This window comes from Trichoplusia ni, chromosome 27 (assembly GCF_003590095.1).
Source record: "Trichoplusia ni isolate ovarian cell line Hi5 chromosome 27, tn1, whole genome shotgun sequence".
NCBI lineage: Eukaryota > Metazoa > Arthropoda > Insecta > Lepidoptera > Noctuidae > Trichoplusia > Trichoplusia ni.
Genome location: NC_039504.1, coordinates 467,186 through 483,160, shown reverse-complemented (window position 1 = coordinate 483,160; position 15,975 = coordinate 467,186). Strand labels below are relative to the sequence as shown.

The window sequence follows — 15,975 nt, the reverse complement described above, 5'->3', positions numbered from 1 at the left end:
CTGAATAAATGAAGACTGCACTACCTACTTTAAGGGTTTGTTTTTTATTTATTTTATTACCACGAAAGAGATCTTCGTGGAGTTCTCGAGAGCTTAGTTCAAGGTTTGATTAACTAGCCTTAAGTTAGTCAGAGAAAAATCTGACTAAGTGCCATTTGAGCAGCCGTGTTTGTACGATGGATTTTAAGAACGAATTTTGTTGGATGTGCTTTTAGATTAAATACTATCTCTTCGAGGAATAAATTCTATGAATGCTGAAAGCAGGTTTACTCATCTAATGCGGTTATTCATTTTTTTTCACATACTATCATGAAAGTTCATACTGTATCGATATGAAGATTAAAATCATATATGAAATGACGAATGTGAAAGTTTGCTCAAACGATAGATTGTGTAAAGAAATCGAAACATATGCAAATGTATAATGTGTAAAGATAAGTTAAGAAAACGAGACTTAAATTTAAGTAGGTATGGTACATATAAGTAGTCCTGTACAACTTACTTCTTTTATCAAAATTTAATTTGTTTTGATAAAAGCAAATTATTTTTCATTGAAGCAAAAAGCAACACCTGCGATATTTGAGATTTGTTTTTCATTAATTTTTAATACTTAAAATTGGAATGAAACAGATGTTTAAGAAATGTTTTCATTACTTTTATTTATATTTTTTCTACAAAAACGTCTAAGACATTATTCTTAAGACTAGGGATGGTATTACGAAAACAAAACTAAATTGTTGTCTTGTTCTAAAATTATTTTTCGGTGAGTGAGATTTACGCAGTTTTTGTTCTAGTATCTATAGTACATAAATTGTATTAAGGTATTATAGTGCATAAAATAGGAACTTTTTTCGTTTTAGAACTTTTATGACAGATTTTACATTAAGCTACTTACGAATAAATGTAAATAGGTATACAAATCTCCATTCGTATTTATGTACAAAATTTTTGGATGGTGAAAAATTTGATCTCATTTTATTTTACGGTATTAAAAAGAGAAATATTCTATCCTTTCACTAGATACTTCCTCATAAGGTTTATAGGATAGTAGATTGTCGAAAAAAGTTGAGAACTCTGAATCTCTTCCGTTTCCGAAGTACGATTGCTTGTGTTTGTATACCATAGGGCTTTGTTTGAACCCTTCAGAGACACGTTCGTACTCTTCGGAGGCCCGTTCATACCCATCAGGGGCCTGGTTATACCCTTCAGCGGCCCGTACATACCCCTCAGGGGCCCGGTCATACCCCTCAGATACCCGTTCGTACTTCTCAGGAATCTGTTTATAGTTCATATAATGTTTTGGTTCTTTTTTATATCCTCCAGACATTTTATATCCCACATGCGCTTCATCAGAGTACTTGCTATATTTGTGGCAACTCTCATCTTCCCATCTCCTTAGATCAGGTCCATCGATGTGCGAACAGGGGACTGGCATATTTCTGAAAAAAAAAAACAATCGTGAAGAATGCCAATTAAAAATAGACCCGCTATTGTTGTGATAAATCCAGGTATAGAGAAAAAACTATTACTGATTACTCGTTACAAAGTTAAACGTGGTCGATATTTGTTATGATTAAACAAAAAATAAATTTATATATTTAAATATGTTTACGTACCCTGGTTTAACATTCATAAAAGCTTGATGTTGTATGTATTTAATGCCCTCAGCGTTGTCACACGCCAAACGCGCCATGTTAGTTTTTCTGATCTCATGCAATTGATCTGCGAATGTTTTTACAATATACTAGTATCATATTGTACAGAATTGAATGAAAAATATTTGCAATTGTTTGACATTTTGTTTGAATTGGCATGATGAATGTTTTATTTACTGGATACGAATATTTTTCATATTTACATTGGTATCTGCTGTTATACAAATGCGTATTATTTGTTTGTTTGTTAGCTGATATCCGGTTCTAAAATAGCCAATTTCATTAAATAACATTGTTTAACAACAGAAACATACAGCTGACTTCAATTAAAAAACTATTGATTTATGCTTGAATATTTTTTATGAGACCAAATAACAATGCTATTCACAAAAATCTAGACTAAAAAATATCGACTAATTGACCACCTCCTTTTTGAAGTCGGCTGAAAATCTTTCTGCATGTAAAATCAACATCATCATCACCATATGAATAATGATCATACATTCATCAGAAGAATCCAACCATCTAGCCATCATATCGTAACATAAAATTATAACGACCTACATCAAATACTTACCCAAAGAAAAGCTGTGCATCTGGTCGCCTCTTTCGAACCAGAATCTATCAGAATACCTGTAGACCTCGTACTGTTTCATCATGATGCAGAACAGCGTTGGACCCGCGTATATCCCCTGTATGTGGTTCTCACTCATCACTCCAGCCAACAAGTCCACGTCATCCACGTCATCATATAATCTTTTTAGAGCTTCCACTTTCTAAAAAAGAGTTCTAAAAAGTTTAAAATAAGTTTTTCGCAACTGAATGTTATACCAGCCAGAAAGTATCGGCAAAATTCGGCCTCTTTCCGTACAAGAAAGGTACATGAATTCTTTTGTCACCAGTATATTGCAACGACACACAACACAAGAGTGATATTAAACATCTATTTTAGATTTTCACACAGAGCTGTGACATATTTCAGGATATTAGAAAAAAAATAAGGCATAAAATTACAATGGGCAGCACACTAAATAATCTTCTTTAGTTAAACAAAAGTATTTAGTACATTATGCGCTTCAAAGCATCTTAAAGAAATAAACAGCTATTTAGATTTTGTTTTAGAATTACGGCAGACTTGATAAGTAACTTGATATAAGGAGATGCAATTTAATTAAAGAGGAAGCTTAAAACAAACAAGGCAACGACTAAGTAACAAGATGGCAATCTTGGACGCTAAGGGAAAAACTTAATCGTATAAATTGTTAGTCTTCATTATAAAGACAGGAGATCTGGTCGAAATATTTTGATAGTTTTATTTATGCTCTCTAAATTTATTATCCAAAGGTCTTAAACAATTTAAGTATCCGGCTTGATATTAAAAAATATTCTTAAACTATTGTAACGTTTTTCAACATTTTATGCACTTACCTCAATTTCCATTACATCTAAAAAGTCACGGAATTTTTTGGCTGGTTTCATTCCACACAAGTGTCTGTAGTCATTGTATCCACGTATACCCATGTCTCTGCCTCTTTGTATACCAATAGCTGGCAAATCGTGAGCTTTTTGCAGTCTCTTGCCGAAATAACTTTCTGAAATCTACGAAACAAACAATAGAAGCGTAGAATGTTGCAAATTTTACCTTTGAACGAAACTATTTCGCAAGCACACTGAATAGACTAAGATTCTCTCAAAGCGTAGCTATTAGTTTGCTAAAGCAAGGATTCCCAGCTAAATAATTTTCAACGAAAGTTAAAGTGAGCGATGCTCAAAAGCGGAGCATACCTCTGGATCTTGAATGTCGTCAATCTTGGCAGCGTTCTGATGGAATGTTCCACGATTAATTTCTTCGAGTATTTTACCTTTCTCGAGGAGACCAGATCTAAACATAGTGTCACTGTAGGAATATTCGTCCTTATAGTGATAGCTTTCGGTGTATGTTCTGAAATCAAAATAGTGGAATACATCGAAATCTTGTAACATAAACAAGCGACCGTTTTCTTTTATGATTAATCTAAAAATATACAACGATTGTAAATAAAAAAGTTCAGAAAGAAGATTTTCAAACAAAAACGTTTCCAGTTTATTGTCTTTTTTTCTGTAGTCAATACATTTTTTAGGATATTTTCGTAGAGATAACTCACTTTATCCGGCCATCTAAGAAAGTATGGAAGTATCTGGTGGCGATATCATACTCTGCATACACGAGAGGCACCGCATCTGCTTCATAAGCAGACACGTGCTCTACGTTCTCTGACAGGATCCCGTAATTGACCATGTTACGGAAACCTAGAAGTACAAAAAAAAGAAACAATTGAGCAATAAGACCGAGGATGAATTATTAGACCCTAGTAAATAGACAGACGATCAACAAACAATAATGATTAAGAATACATGTAGAATGCAATAAATGTATTGAGTAAAATATCGCGTATCAAATCCCACGATAAGCCCTATGAATGGTAGCAGGCCTTATGTCAATTACGTCAAGATTCGTTGATTCGACAAAAATAAAAAATACGGACAAAGTAACGAATTAAAATTATACTGATTTCGTACAGCTGCGATGTTTACAATATGGTACTGATAATGACGCGGAGTTACAAATGTTTTAGAATCTCATGGTCACCGTGTTTAGTACTGTATGCTGCCACTAGATGGCTCTGTGCTAGTGACGTCACGTTTCTGAATGGCGGTGTTAAGATTTTCCGCGACTGAACGACTTCGCACCGATTGCCCATTAACGTTAAGACCTTACTTCATAGGATCATTTCTATAGTAAGCTCTTCTCGAGACTTTCACACTATGTGAGTCCTCACTAGTCACGTTGATGAGACGTGGCGCGGTGTCCTGAGCGTGAGGCGGGCGGTGGTAGTCCTACCATCAGCCCTCGATGATCGTTCGCTCCCCTTCACGGGGGAGAGTGGGGCACTGTCGCTATCTGAGTGGCTATTGTACTATTTTATAATCCAATATTATTCCTAGCTTCAAAATTAATAGCTTACTTCGTAAATGAAACATTATTATTACCCTTAGGTATAATGTCAATTATAACACCAACCTGATGTCTGAATATTACATAAATACCTCATAGAATTTCGTACAGCTATTTAAATTATGCGTCTATCTCATAGCCATATAACGGGATTGGTAGATTGTAATTACCATTAAAATTGCATAAGAAGCCGAGTGTGATTAAATTGGGAATTCGTTACTTTGTTTTTTTTTTGGTCTGCTTTTGTTCCAATTTTTGTTCCACTCAGTTTACGTATCATCTCTCAATGATTTCTCTTGTCGAATCAACGAATCTTGACGTAATTGACATAAGGACAGCAATCTCGAGAGGATAAAACAAAACGAATTTATTATATCAAACTTACCTAACAATGCAGGTAGCAGTTCATACATGAATATGTTAGCTGCCGTCGCGATGTTGATCTGTCTGGCCACCTTGAAGAGGCGGTCGTCCTTCCAACAGGGGTTAATCTCATGGAGGGCTCGTGCCAATCTATTGTGTTCCCTCATGAAGAATATCGTCAGCGTTGTTGTTCGAAGGTCATAGTTTCCAACTTCTGGGAAGCCTGTGTAAGACGAAATTTAGTTATGAAATTGTAAAGACACAGAATTTGTAAATGTTTTAATATTTATAGTTTTTTCTAAGACGAGCGTTTTTTAAACCGTCGCAGATAAGTCATATCATTAACACGTAGATATCTAAATTCCAAATTTGGTATTATCATAATAAGATAAAGATTTATTTTCTTATAGTTCGTTTATGTGCTGGATAAAATTAATTAACAAACATACTGATCATTACTTACCAAAGTCATAACAAACAGTTTCTGTATCATTATTTTGGAAGCAAACATTCTCAGTTACATTAGGCCTGATAGAAACCAGACTGTTCACCAGTCTAACCATTGAATCAGCTACTATAGTCGCGATGCTATCAATTAGTGCATCTGCTGTCATATTGGCCATCTTGTCTTTTTCCGTAGTGATATTACTTCGAATGTTTTGCATTACCGTCTGCATTATCTGTTGCTTCAAATCATCAGTCTCTGTTTCATTAGGCAACATATTTGGCATCTTCTTCGTCATATGACCTATCATCTCCGATGACAAATTAGTCATCAACTCCGAAGTCATGTTTGCGACTGTGTAATTGTTGTTTATCATATTCATCGTCAGTTTCATTGTCATATCGTCCTTTATGTTCGTAATTATTTTAGTCTTCATTTCTTCCACCATTTCGGAAGAAAGATAGGTGCTGTTAGCTGTTATGTTGGCTGGGACATAACGGTTTTCCCTTTTCTCAAGTATCAACAACCCGTGCTTGAACTTTCTGACTTTGGAAAGCGCCAGATTATCAACTCCGTATATTGTGGACAGATCAATCACTGGCGTTTGGAAATTTATCTTAAACAGACAAACATTGGTCAGAATCTTAATTTATAAATGAATTAAAATACACTCCTTTGCAAATAATATAAATAATATATGTTCTTCGTGACATGTAAAGATACTCTTTATGAGATTCTTCTTATTATGGCTATGTGATATACCTACGCATTATTTAAATAGCTGTACGCACTTCCACAATGTACTTATGTATTATTCATACATCAGGATAGTGTTAAAATTGACATTATACCTAAGGATAGTGTAAATTTGCATATAAGAAGTAATGATTCATATTGGATTATAAGATAGAAAAATAGCCACTCAGATAGCGACAGTGCCCCACTCTCCCCCGTGAAGGGAAGCGAACGATCATCGAGGGCTGATGGTAGGACTACCACCGCCCGCCTCACGCTCAGGACACCGCGCCACGTCTCATCAACGTGACTAGTGAGGACTCACATAGTGTGAAAGTCTCGAGAAGAGCTTACTATAGAAATGATCCTATGAAGTAAGGTCTTAACATTGGAGGACAATCGGCGCGAAGTCGTTCAGTCGCGGAAAATCTTAACACCGCCATTCAAAAACGTGACGTCACTAGCACAGAGCTATCTAGTGGCAGCATACAGTACTAAACACGGTGACCATGAGCTTTTCAATGAGTCTGGGTATATATTCAGTTACAAAAAATAATTGTTTTACAATAAACGGCCTTACAATTGTTCCACAGCATGCTTTGACTGCTTCACAGTGTGTAAATAGGTGTTTTGTGTAAGACAACATTCTTTAAATGAAATCAACAATTGATTGGTTATAACAGCTCCATCTATTGCCACGGCAGGGAAACAGCTCGTATAGTTGCGCACGCGCATCATTCGAATGCTTATTATTCAATATTCCACGTTTAAGCATTACTGGAATATAATATGGAAGATTATTGATTTGCTCAACACTTGCAATAATTATTTTCCAATCAATGACCTTTTGGCGTGTGATAGGCGTTTCACATAAGTAAGGGCGTGTAACGGTGTGCGCTCGCGTCTCTGATACAGCGCCATCTATTAGTCGTCCACGTCAGGCAGATTATACTGCGACGAAAGTATGCTCACATCGATCGAATAATAATTATAATTTAATTAAGTAATATAATAATTAAATATACTAAGTACTATAAGGATAATGTTTCATAACTGTGCCAGTATCTATTTTAATGTAAAATTGTAGGCAACAATTTCCATAGCTGAATCCGGTAAATTGCTTGGTCACCATCACATTAAGTTGATTAGGCAGAAAAAAGATAATATATCTCAATACAATAGAAAACATATTTAAAAAAGACCTCAAAGCAAATCAAATAACGCAACAGTGAACATGTTAGCAACACAATCACGGGCTTGCGGCAAGTGTACCGCATGCACGTCACGGAATAGATTGAACGTATTTGCATTGTTCAAAAATGACAGCTGCAGTCGTTGTTTATGTGTACCGATATAAGAATTTATTCAGAAATTCAAAATCTATCGTACTTGACTATCAACTGCTTGATTTAGAAAAGAGAGTGTGTACATACATTTTGATTATGGTAATTACTAACTGTAATGCAATTATGAATAGATAATCCAATTGAAAATGACATAGATTTTATTTTAAGAATCCCTTCTTTTCTGAGATACCAAACTTTATTCAAATAAGATTACTTATTATTTATTGTTTCTTCCAAGGAATCATACTGCGCATAGTTAATAAAATTATACTGATTACGTACAGCAGCAATTTGGTTTAGATAATGGCGCGGAGATACAACTATTTTTAGAATCTCATGGTCACCGTGTTTAGTACTGTATGCGATCACTAGATGGCCCTGTGCCAGTGACGTCACGTTTCTGAATGGCGGTGTTAAGATTTTCCGCGACTGAACGACTTCGCACCGATTGCCCTCCAACGTTAAGACCTTACTTCATAGGATCATTTCTATAGTAAGCTCTTCTCGAGACTTCCACACTATGTGAGTCCTCACTAGTCACGTTGATGAGACGTGGCGCGGTGTCCTGAGCGTGAGGCGGGCGGTGGTAGTCCTACCATCAGCCCTCGATGATCGTTCGCTCCCCTTCACGGGGGAGAGTGGGGCACTGTCGCTATCTGAGTGGCTATTTTTCAGAATTATAATTATGAACAAACGAGCTTGCGACTATTGGGACTGAGTCCATATGTTCACGATTAGGGGTAGTTCTTAAGATAATTAATTAAATATGTACTTTACAAATAAAGAACTGACTATTTCTGACTGCAGTCTTTATTGATTGTTGAATGAAAATGAAGTAATGGATTTTAATTGAATCCATTTCTTCCAATTACCGTAATTATGAATGAAATTGGATTAATATGACACTATTGGTATTCGTCTTAGCTTTACATAATTTGAAATGCATTGTATTCATAGTGAGTGTTTCGGGCCGTACTGTATTTCCAATTATTATATTGGTAACATGACTTGAAGAATACGAATAGTGTCATTTTTTCCATCAACTCATCGGCCATTGTGAATAGCGGAATCGCAGCCCAGATAGGATGGTATACTTATTTACCACTTGAGCTCAAAATCTACCTTATTAATGAACAATTTTCTGAAACCAAATTGGTTTGTTTCTTTAGCGCAATAGTCATTTTGCGCTTAAGCTATAATTTTGTGCTATTGAATTAAATAAATTCTGGTCATCAGTTCTTAAGTATTTTTTGCAAAATGTATATTACCCACTAGCACAACGTGCGTCACGATGTTTCAATATGATCGGGGCAATGTCTTATAGACAGTAGTAGATTTTAAATTTTCAATATAAAAATCCAAATTAAGAAGAACAGCATCTGAGATTATAAAATAAATAAATAACCTGACAGGGTCGTGCGCGCACGCCATACCCATACACATTATCTAGTGCCTGTTAATTCAAAAGGAGAAAGACAGCGCTCTTTTGTTTTGATATTGTTATTCAACAAATTCGAACACGTATGCATAAGACAACATCGATGATATATGATAGGTGTATTATTACGATATGTCTATATAATTTTATAAAGTCATGGTCACTGCATTTAGTACCGCATGCTGCCACTAGATGGCCCTGTGCCAGTGACGTCACGTTTCTGAATGGCGGTGTTAAGATTTTCCGCGACTGAACGACTTCGCACCGATTGCCCTCCAACGTTAAGACCTTACTTCATAGGATCATTTCTATAGTAAGCTCTTCTCGAGACTTTCACACTATGTGAGTCCTCACTAGTCACGTTGATGAGACGTGGCGCGGTGTCCTGAGCGTGAGGCGGGCGGTGGTAGTCCTACCATCAGCCCTCGATGATCGTTCGCTTCCCTTCACGGGGGAGAGTGGGGCACTGTCGCTATCTGAGTGGCTATTTTTCTATCTTATTATTCTGTGTATAAAATTGATGGTAGTAACGAGTCCTAAATGAACATGGTTTTACCGATGTTAGTGAAACGACGCTAGAAAAATACCACAATAAAGCTTTCTTTACTGGTTTTTGTTCTACGATAAAACAAGCGCCTTAATGTAAAATGAAATTGAATGCAATAAATATTTATGGTTAAAAAAATAACGAGATATTTTCAAAGGAGTAACAGCGTTTTTGTAAATTCATACCTAACGTCTTTATTTTCTTAAACGTTCACAATAAAAATTCACGAGGGGAAAAGTAAATGACAAAGACTTATAATTAAATTGTCTTGACATTTCGCTTTTGATTTTGTTATTTCTTTTTGTTCTTTCAAAATAAAATTACCGTTGAAAATAAAGTTTTTTAAAACATCATCACAAGCTTTGAATAAGAATAAGGTTCTATTGTTCATTTAACAAGAAAACATTAATTTTCTATTAATTTAGTATTTTTATTTAAATTTGCTTTACAATATCAACTATGAAAATACTGCATTTGGTCGCGTTTTCAAGTAAAACTATAATAAAAATTGTGGAAAAGCGTCACTGCAGAACGCCGTTTTCTGCAATGGGAGCCACAAGTGCATCAATGCTGTTAGTTCCTCTGGTTACGGAGCTGAAAAACTTCTAGTAGGTAATAGGCACAATTAGGGCTCAAGTTGTAAAACTAGAATTAATTTATTCAATTTTAATAATGTCAATTATTTTAAAACAACCGAGGAAATCACGTAGTACTTTACGGGTTAAGTTTTTGCTTGTAATCTCTCAAATTCCAACTGAACTCACTTTGTTCTAAGTAGAACTTCTTATAACATTATCACAATACGCAAAAGTCTAATTTGAATAAGTAACCGCGGTGTTAGACTTCATTATTATTTGTATCTATTTTCATTTAGGGGATAACTTCATGAGAAGGCACCCGGTCCTTCATAAATGCCACCCTAATACAGAGACCTCGTTCAGAACTTTCATAATTATGTTCCTTTTAATACTGCAAGGCCAAAGCTTCGTTTCCCACATTTCTTGTATCTTGATCTGTGGCTTCCACATGCTAGCGTAATCAATATATATTTTTTAATTAATATCGTATGGAGTATACGTATGACAGTTTCTGTTTATTATACAAAATTCGATAAATCGGACCAATAAATCGGAGACCACGTGTGAACCGGCCCTAAGCCCTTAACATTTTCTGCACGACACTATTAATATTCTACCGACATCCGTCAAGGGTAGTCACAGTTTTATTGAAGTTACCCGAATTATTGAAACGTACACATTAAACGATTTCAAAGATCATTTTCTAAGTTATTATTAAACTTCCTTGGGTGAAGTGAGAAGTTTTAATGAGAGATAGTTCATGTTTTAGGTATGTGACTTTTCGGATTTTGATATATGGATGTGAATGGGTAAGTACTGATTTTGAATAAGGCATTAGTAAGTTATAAATTAGTTAATTGATTAATACAAAATTGTTTTCTTTTTTGTTATTTATTGAAAAGGTGTTAAGGTAATTTGGCAGGAACGGAAGGCAGAAGGAATTTTAGACGTTTTGCTATATAACTAATCGGCCACAGCCCAGCGGAGTCATTTCATGTTAAATAAATACTAATAAGATCCGCAACTGCTCGGGCGTTTTCTTTAAAATGCGCGAGTAATTATCAACTATTGTTCTTTTTTTTAATAACACGTAAAGGGAAACAATCCTTGCATCGCGGGAGGATTCACGTAGACACACACAGTAATGCTGCCCTACCCGCGACACATCGCGCTCAGTAGGTTTGGCGTGATGACCTCGACCACTCCACTATTCTTGCATTCGTAAGTCAGTTGCACGGTTAGCCGAGTGGCTCAACCACGCCAAACCCACTGTACGCGACGTGTCGTGGGTCGATCCCCGCGTAGGACAAGCCTTTGTCTGATCCACGAATGCTTGTGCTGAGTCTGGGTGTCTTTGTGCATGTGAATTGTATGTTTTTGAAACACCCCGCGACCCCGCAACACAAGGATTAAATTCCTTAGTGCAGGAGTCGTTTTTTTTTAAGAAAGAAATGTTGTTTGGTAGAACGTCGACAAACGTCACTCCTTTGAAATTTCCTATTTTAATTCATATTTAAAACAAGTCATACCACTTATTAAATATACTTTATAACTAACCTGTTCGGGAAGTACAGTTTCGGGAGTACATCCAGCCTCTTGGAAAGTTTCAGCTCTGCTGAAGTTTAGGCAGCGTATATCAGTCACTTTGAGATAGGGGTCGTTGTCTGGCACGTGTATGGGGATACACTTGGGGTCTTTACGACCTATTGGCGTGCAGCAGTATTGTCTGCGGCGGAGGTAGTCAACTGAAAAGTTGGGTCACGTTTAGTGTATTATCTGGGAGCTAAAAGTGATGTTAGATATAACCATAATACCTATACTCTTTAATTTATTAGTATAGTTTTTAAAGTGCTCGAAAAAGGCTAACGTAAAACACCATTTCGATTTTATTAGTGTAAGTAATGGTTTAAATATAATAAGGTACCTACGTAGAACATACGGAGTGTAAATAATTATGATATTAGCCTGTTTTATTTACACCGATAAATTCATTAAAGATGGCAATATAAATTATTCAAAAAATATATAGACCATAATCACAATTTTTATTACGGTATTGCGCTTTTTGTTACCCACAAAGAAAAAAAAACATGAACTCTAATAGAACGTAACCCCTCCACCATTTTTTCAATTCATACAATAACATAAGTAAATCAACTTACGTGGTCCATTCATGACGCTGATGTCTCTGTGTATGAACTCTAGCATATGCACGGCGGCCATATTGAAGGTGACCTTATCTTCCACGCGGCCGGTCGAGTGCAGTACCGTCCTAACCTTCCGCGCCGAGGGCAAGTGATCCCCGTGCCTGTTCATCCGGATGTCTCGATCTGAAGATTATTGTTTGGTTACCATGGTAACGGTGTTGTTTTCTTTTTTAGAGAAACCCTGTTACTGAGCCTCCTCTCGTCCCGTCACCAGCATCCTGCATCTCATGAACCGTAATAGCTAATTAGTTGAAATTGTCACAAAGTTGTAGGTATGGTCACAGGCCACAGGGTCGGGGACAGGGTAGAGATAAAGTAAAAAAAGAAATCTCAATAGCCAATTCTAAACATGAAATGGTGAAAATTAGTCGATTTATTGATTTTTTTATTGTTATACTATAAAAATACAAAATAGCAGCAAAATAACGCAGTAAATACAGAAATTATTAAAAAAAGTCTGTACCAGCAGCGATACGTTTATATTGGCAGTCACGTTTGCGTCTTAATAAAGCAAATAATGAGAAATGATCATGGAGAATATAATAATAAATCTTTATAAGGTAACTAAATGTAAAAAAGTTGCGAAGTATTCTGGTATTTGATTCTGTACTTAAGGGAAGTCTTCGTAAACATAAATGTCAAAAGAAACTAAAAGATTAGATAGAAACTTTCACAAATGGCTGACTTACAAAGTATCGCAAAAAGTTTTAACTAGCCGCTTGGCAAAAATATAATTTGGGTTTATTTTCGCAACACTACTTTCTAAAGTCAATGACTTTTCAAGTTTTAGAAGGTTTTTGTATACGAAATCAACTATGAGTTGATAGGATAATGTCAATAAAAGAAAAAGTAAACTCCCAAAGGAGGTTTAATTCACTGCTCCACTCCACATGAATACTAAATTATGAGAACACTTGCACATAATTCCCCTTAAATACAAAACATACTAAATTGAAATCTCTCAATCCGCTCGGGAACTATAATGCCTCATTCAGACAGGCACGTCAATCTAATAACATCCCGCTTTTCGTCGATTTCAAAAAAGCCTCCCGTAGTTAGTCAATCCTCATGACCCGGGTGGTTATCACAAATATTCAAATCAAGGAATCAAAACAAGCGCTTCGCAGATCACGCAAATGATGGCCCTGCGCGGGGATCGAACCACTGACAGTAGCTTTGGCTTGAACTTAGCCACGCGGCTACCCGTGCAATCATATTCAAATTCTAATAGTTGGCAGTCTAGTATACTTGGCTCAATTTTCAAGCCAAGTTTCCAATAGAAACCAATTGAGAGTCCGATATCGAAACCTCTTGTAATTTGCGACTGCTAAGACCTTCTCCATTACTTGGTAGATACATAGCTAATTAGTACCACTTACCGTTGGCGTAGTCTGGCTTCAGGAGTCGCAGGTAAGGGCCTCTCGCTGAGCCTCTTATTGGGTACTTGTAGTTGTTGCATGTACCGTCGATACGACTGCCTTCGTGTGGAGTACATGACTGAAGTTCGATGGAACATCGTCTAGAATAATGTTGTTGGTAAATTGTTTAATCAGTACTGATGCAGCTTCAGTGTGTTGGGCGTATCTTAAATGTATTGCAGAAATCGTAATTAAAATTGTTCGGGGATTTACTTCATAAGATCTGTGGGATCACGTTATGAGTATACTAAGGTGTCAGCCTACGGAAATGCAAGGAAAGGCTTATTAATAGTATTGTTTGAAAAGTACCTGAAAAAGGCCTACTTGAAATAATATTATTTTGCTTTTATATTTTATTCAACTAAGTTTTAGTTTAGGTACGAAGCAATATTATGTGTGTGTTGTTTTGTCTAAAAATGCAGTATAAATATAAAACGCGACTAAAACCATTGTAAAACGACACGAAAAGGAACATGAAAGTTGTTTATTTAATATGTGTTTATGTAATAACGAATACACCAAGATTGTTTACCTTTTTCACAGAATTATTTAAATAGAATATAGTAATGAAAGCGTTCATGTAAGCAAAAACAATAAATTTAAAATCGTATTTATTTATGGGCCTTCAACATATACACGTGTAACACTTCAAATTAAGTAAAATAACGTGTTATTCTAATACTAAAATAATTTACCAACCAGATACCAAAATAACAGGAAAAGGATTATATGAATTTAACGAACGAAAACATAATTATGAAAACCGTTACGCTTCATTGGAGAAAGGAAGGGTTACTTAAACCGAAGTCCACACAATTAGTTAACACGCGAACAGAGTTCTACTGGAACCTACCACGGAAACAACAGTTTGAATAGTTAGACTGTTGTTGTCGTGGAAAAGAGATGAAGCTATAGACCATGTATAGAGCTGTCCCGTTTCCACAATTGCTTCAGAAAGCATGATCGTATAGGGGAGCATTCGTATCACCTAGTTTCATAGTTAATGGTGTAATCAAAAAAACAAAATAATAACGATATCTTGTTCAGTCGATAGTAGAGTGTGACCGGAGGATCAACCAACACATCTTAAAGCAATATGACATGGTTGTGGGAGCGTGACAGCAATATACTGCGAAGAGTTTCATCTCTCTTCCACATTCAAAGTAAAATTACTTTAGATGTTGTGGTAGCTTAAAACAGTAAATACCAAAACCATTAAAATACTTAGCTAAGCTGTAAACAGAAACTAATAAAATAAACATCTTACTCGGTAGCGTTCTTCAATCGGAGCTCCTTTGCTTGAGCGGCTTCCACTTTCTTTCCGCTGTACCTATCAAAGAGTCCGGACTCGACGCGGCAAAATACCGCAGTAAATATTAAAAAGTTAAGTAAAAAATACATTTTGTGCCAAGCGACCTAATCGTACCCTTTGATAAACCGTACTAAGCAACTTGGACCATATTTTGTAATACACAACACTTGTACGTTTCGTAACTAGTACGATTATTGGTTTCCTTTAAATCAATTTATGAAGGATGTATTAAAAAATACTACAATCCTCTTTTGCAAAATCTTTTTGTGTAATACGTATGTAAAATGATGATTACAATTAGTGTTTTTTTTTTGTTTGGACAATTACATAATTAATGTGTTATGCAATTTGAATTTGATTGATGACAGAGATGCTACGTTCTTAAGAGTCTATTATTGAATCAAATTATATAATAATCAAAAAATTATTAGGCAACAAAATTTTAATATTAAATTTTTAATTTCTAAATAAAGCTTTATCTCTCGTAAATAAAGTTGATATTACTAACGACGTTTTAATAATCATGTACTATATTTCCTATGTATCAATTCCATTGCTATGTGCTATGTATCCATTTCTACCACAAAAGGTTAATTACTACAATCCTGAATCGTAAAGAATTTCCTTAAAAACAATGTTGCCTACTAATCAAATACATGAAAGCAAATTGATACTTGTCACGCACTAGTAAAACCTGCTGCTCTAAAGAAATGTATGAACGTGACAGCGCATTAGAGCGTATTACTGTGTCTCTCTTCCACTATTGCAATTATATAAGTTGAAGACCTGGTAGTAGACCCTCTGTTCATAGGTATTCAGGACAGAATGATACTTCTATGAATTAGTAAATACAGCAAACACTCAATGTTTTTTGTTAGACACTGTACTCAATTCTAACAGGTGTAAATTGTGCTAAAAATTATCAATTTAAATTGA

The 15,975-nt window shown here is 35.5% G+C and overlaps 1 protein-coding gene and 4 non-coding genes across 5 annotated transcripts; 3 read left to right on the top strand and 2 right to left on the bottom strand.

Moving 5' to 3' along the window:
- Positions 1-710: 710 nt before the first annotated feature.
- Positions 711-15,267, bottom strand: LOC113505871 (peroxidase-like). Its single transcript, XM_026888719.1, has 12 exons — positions 14,995-15,267; positions 13,689-13,828; positions 12,265-12,432; positions 11,660-11,847; positions 5,477-6,074; positions 5,036-5,236; positions 3,800-3,944; positions 3,441-3,597; positions 3,084-3,254; positions 2,233-2,431; positions 1,617-1,722; positions 711-1,439 (listed from the first exon to the last, which is right to left on the bottom strand). Exons 1-12 carry the CDS (start codon positions 15,126-15,128, stop codon positions 989-991), a joined length of 2,658 nt encoding a protein of 885 aa, XP_026744520.1. The 5' UTR covers positions 15,129-15,267; the 3' UTR covers positions 711-988.
- Positions 4,404-4,605, top strand: LOC113505960. The gene has a single exon (XR_003401670.1). It is a non-coding gene; the product is annotated as a small nucleolar RNA U3 (small nucleolar RNA).
- On the bottom strand, positions 6,376-6,577 carry LOC113505963. The gene has a single exon (XR_003401673.1). It is a non-coding gene; the product is annotated as a small nucleolar RNA U3 (small nucleolar RNA).
- On the top strand, positions 8,003-8,204 carry LOC113505961. Its single transcript, XR_003401671.1, has one exon. It is a non-coding gene; the product is annotated as a small nucleolar RNA U3 (small nucleolar RNA).
- LOC113505962 lies at positions 9,261-9,462 on the top strand. The gene has a single exon (XR_003401672.1). It is a non-coding gene; the product is annotated as a small nucleolar RNA U3 (small nucleolar RNA).
- Positions 15,268-15,975: the final 708 nt, after the last annotated feature.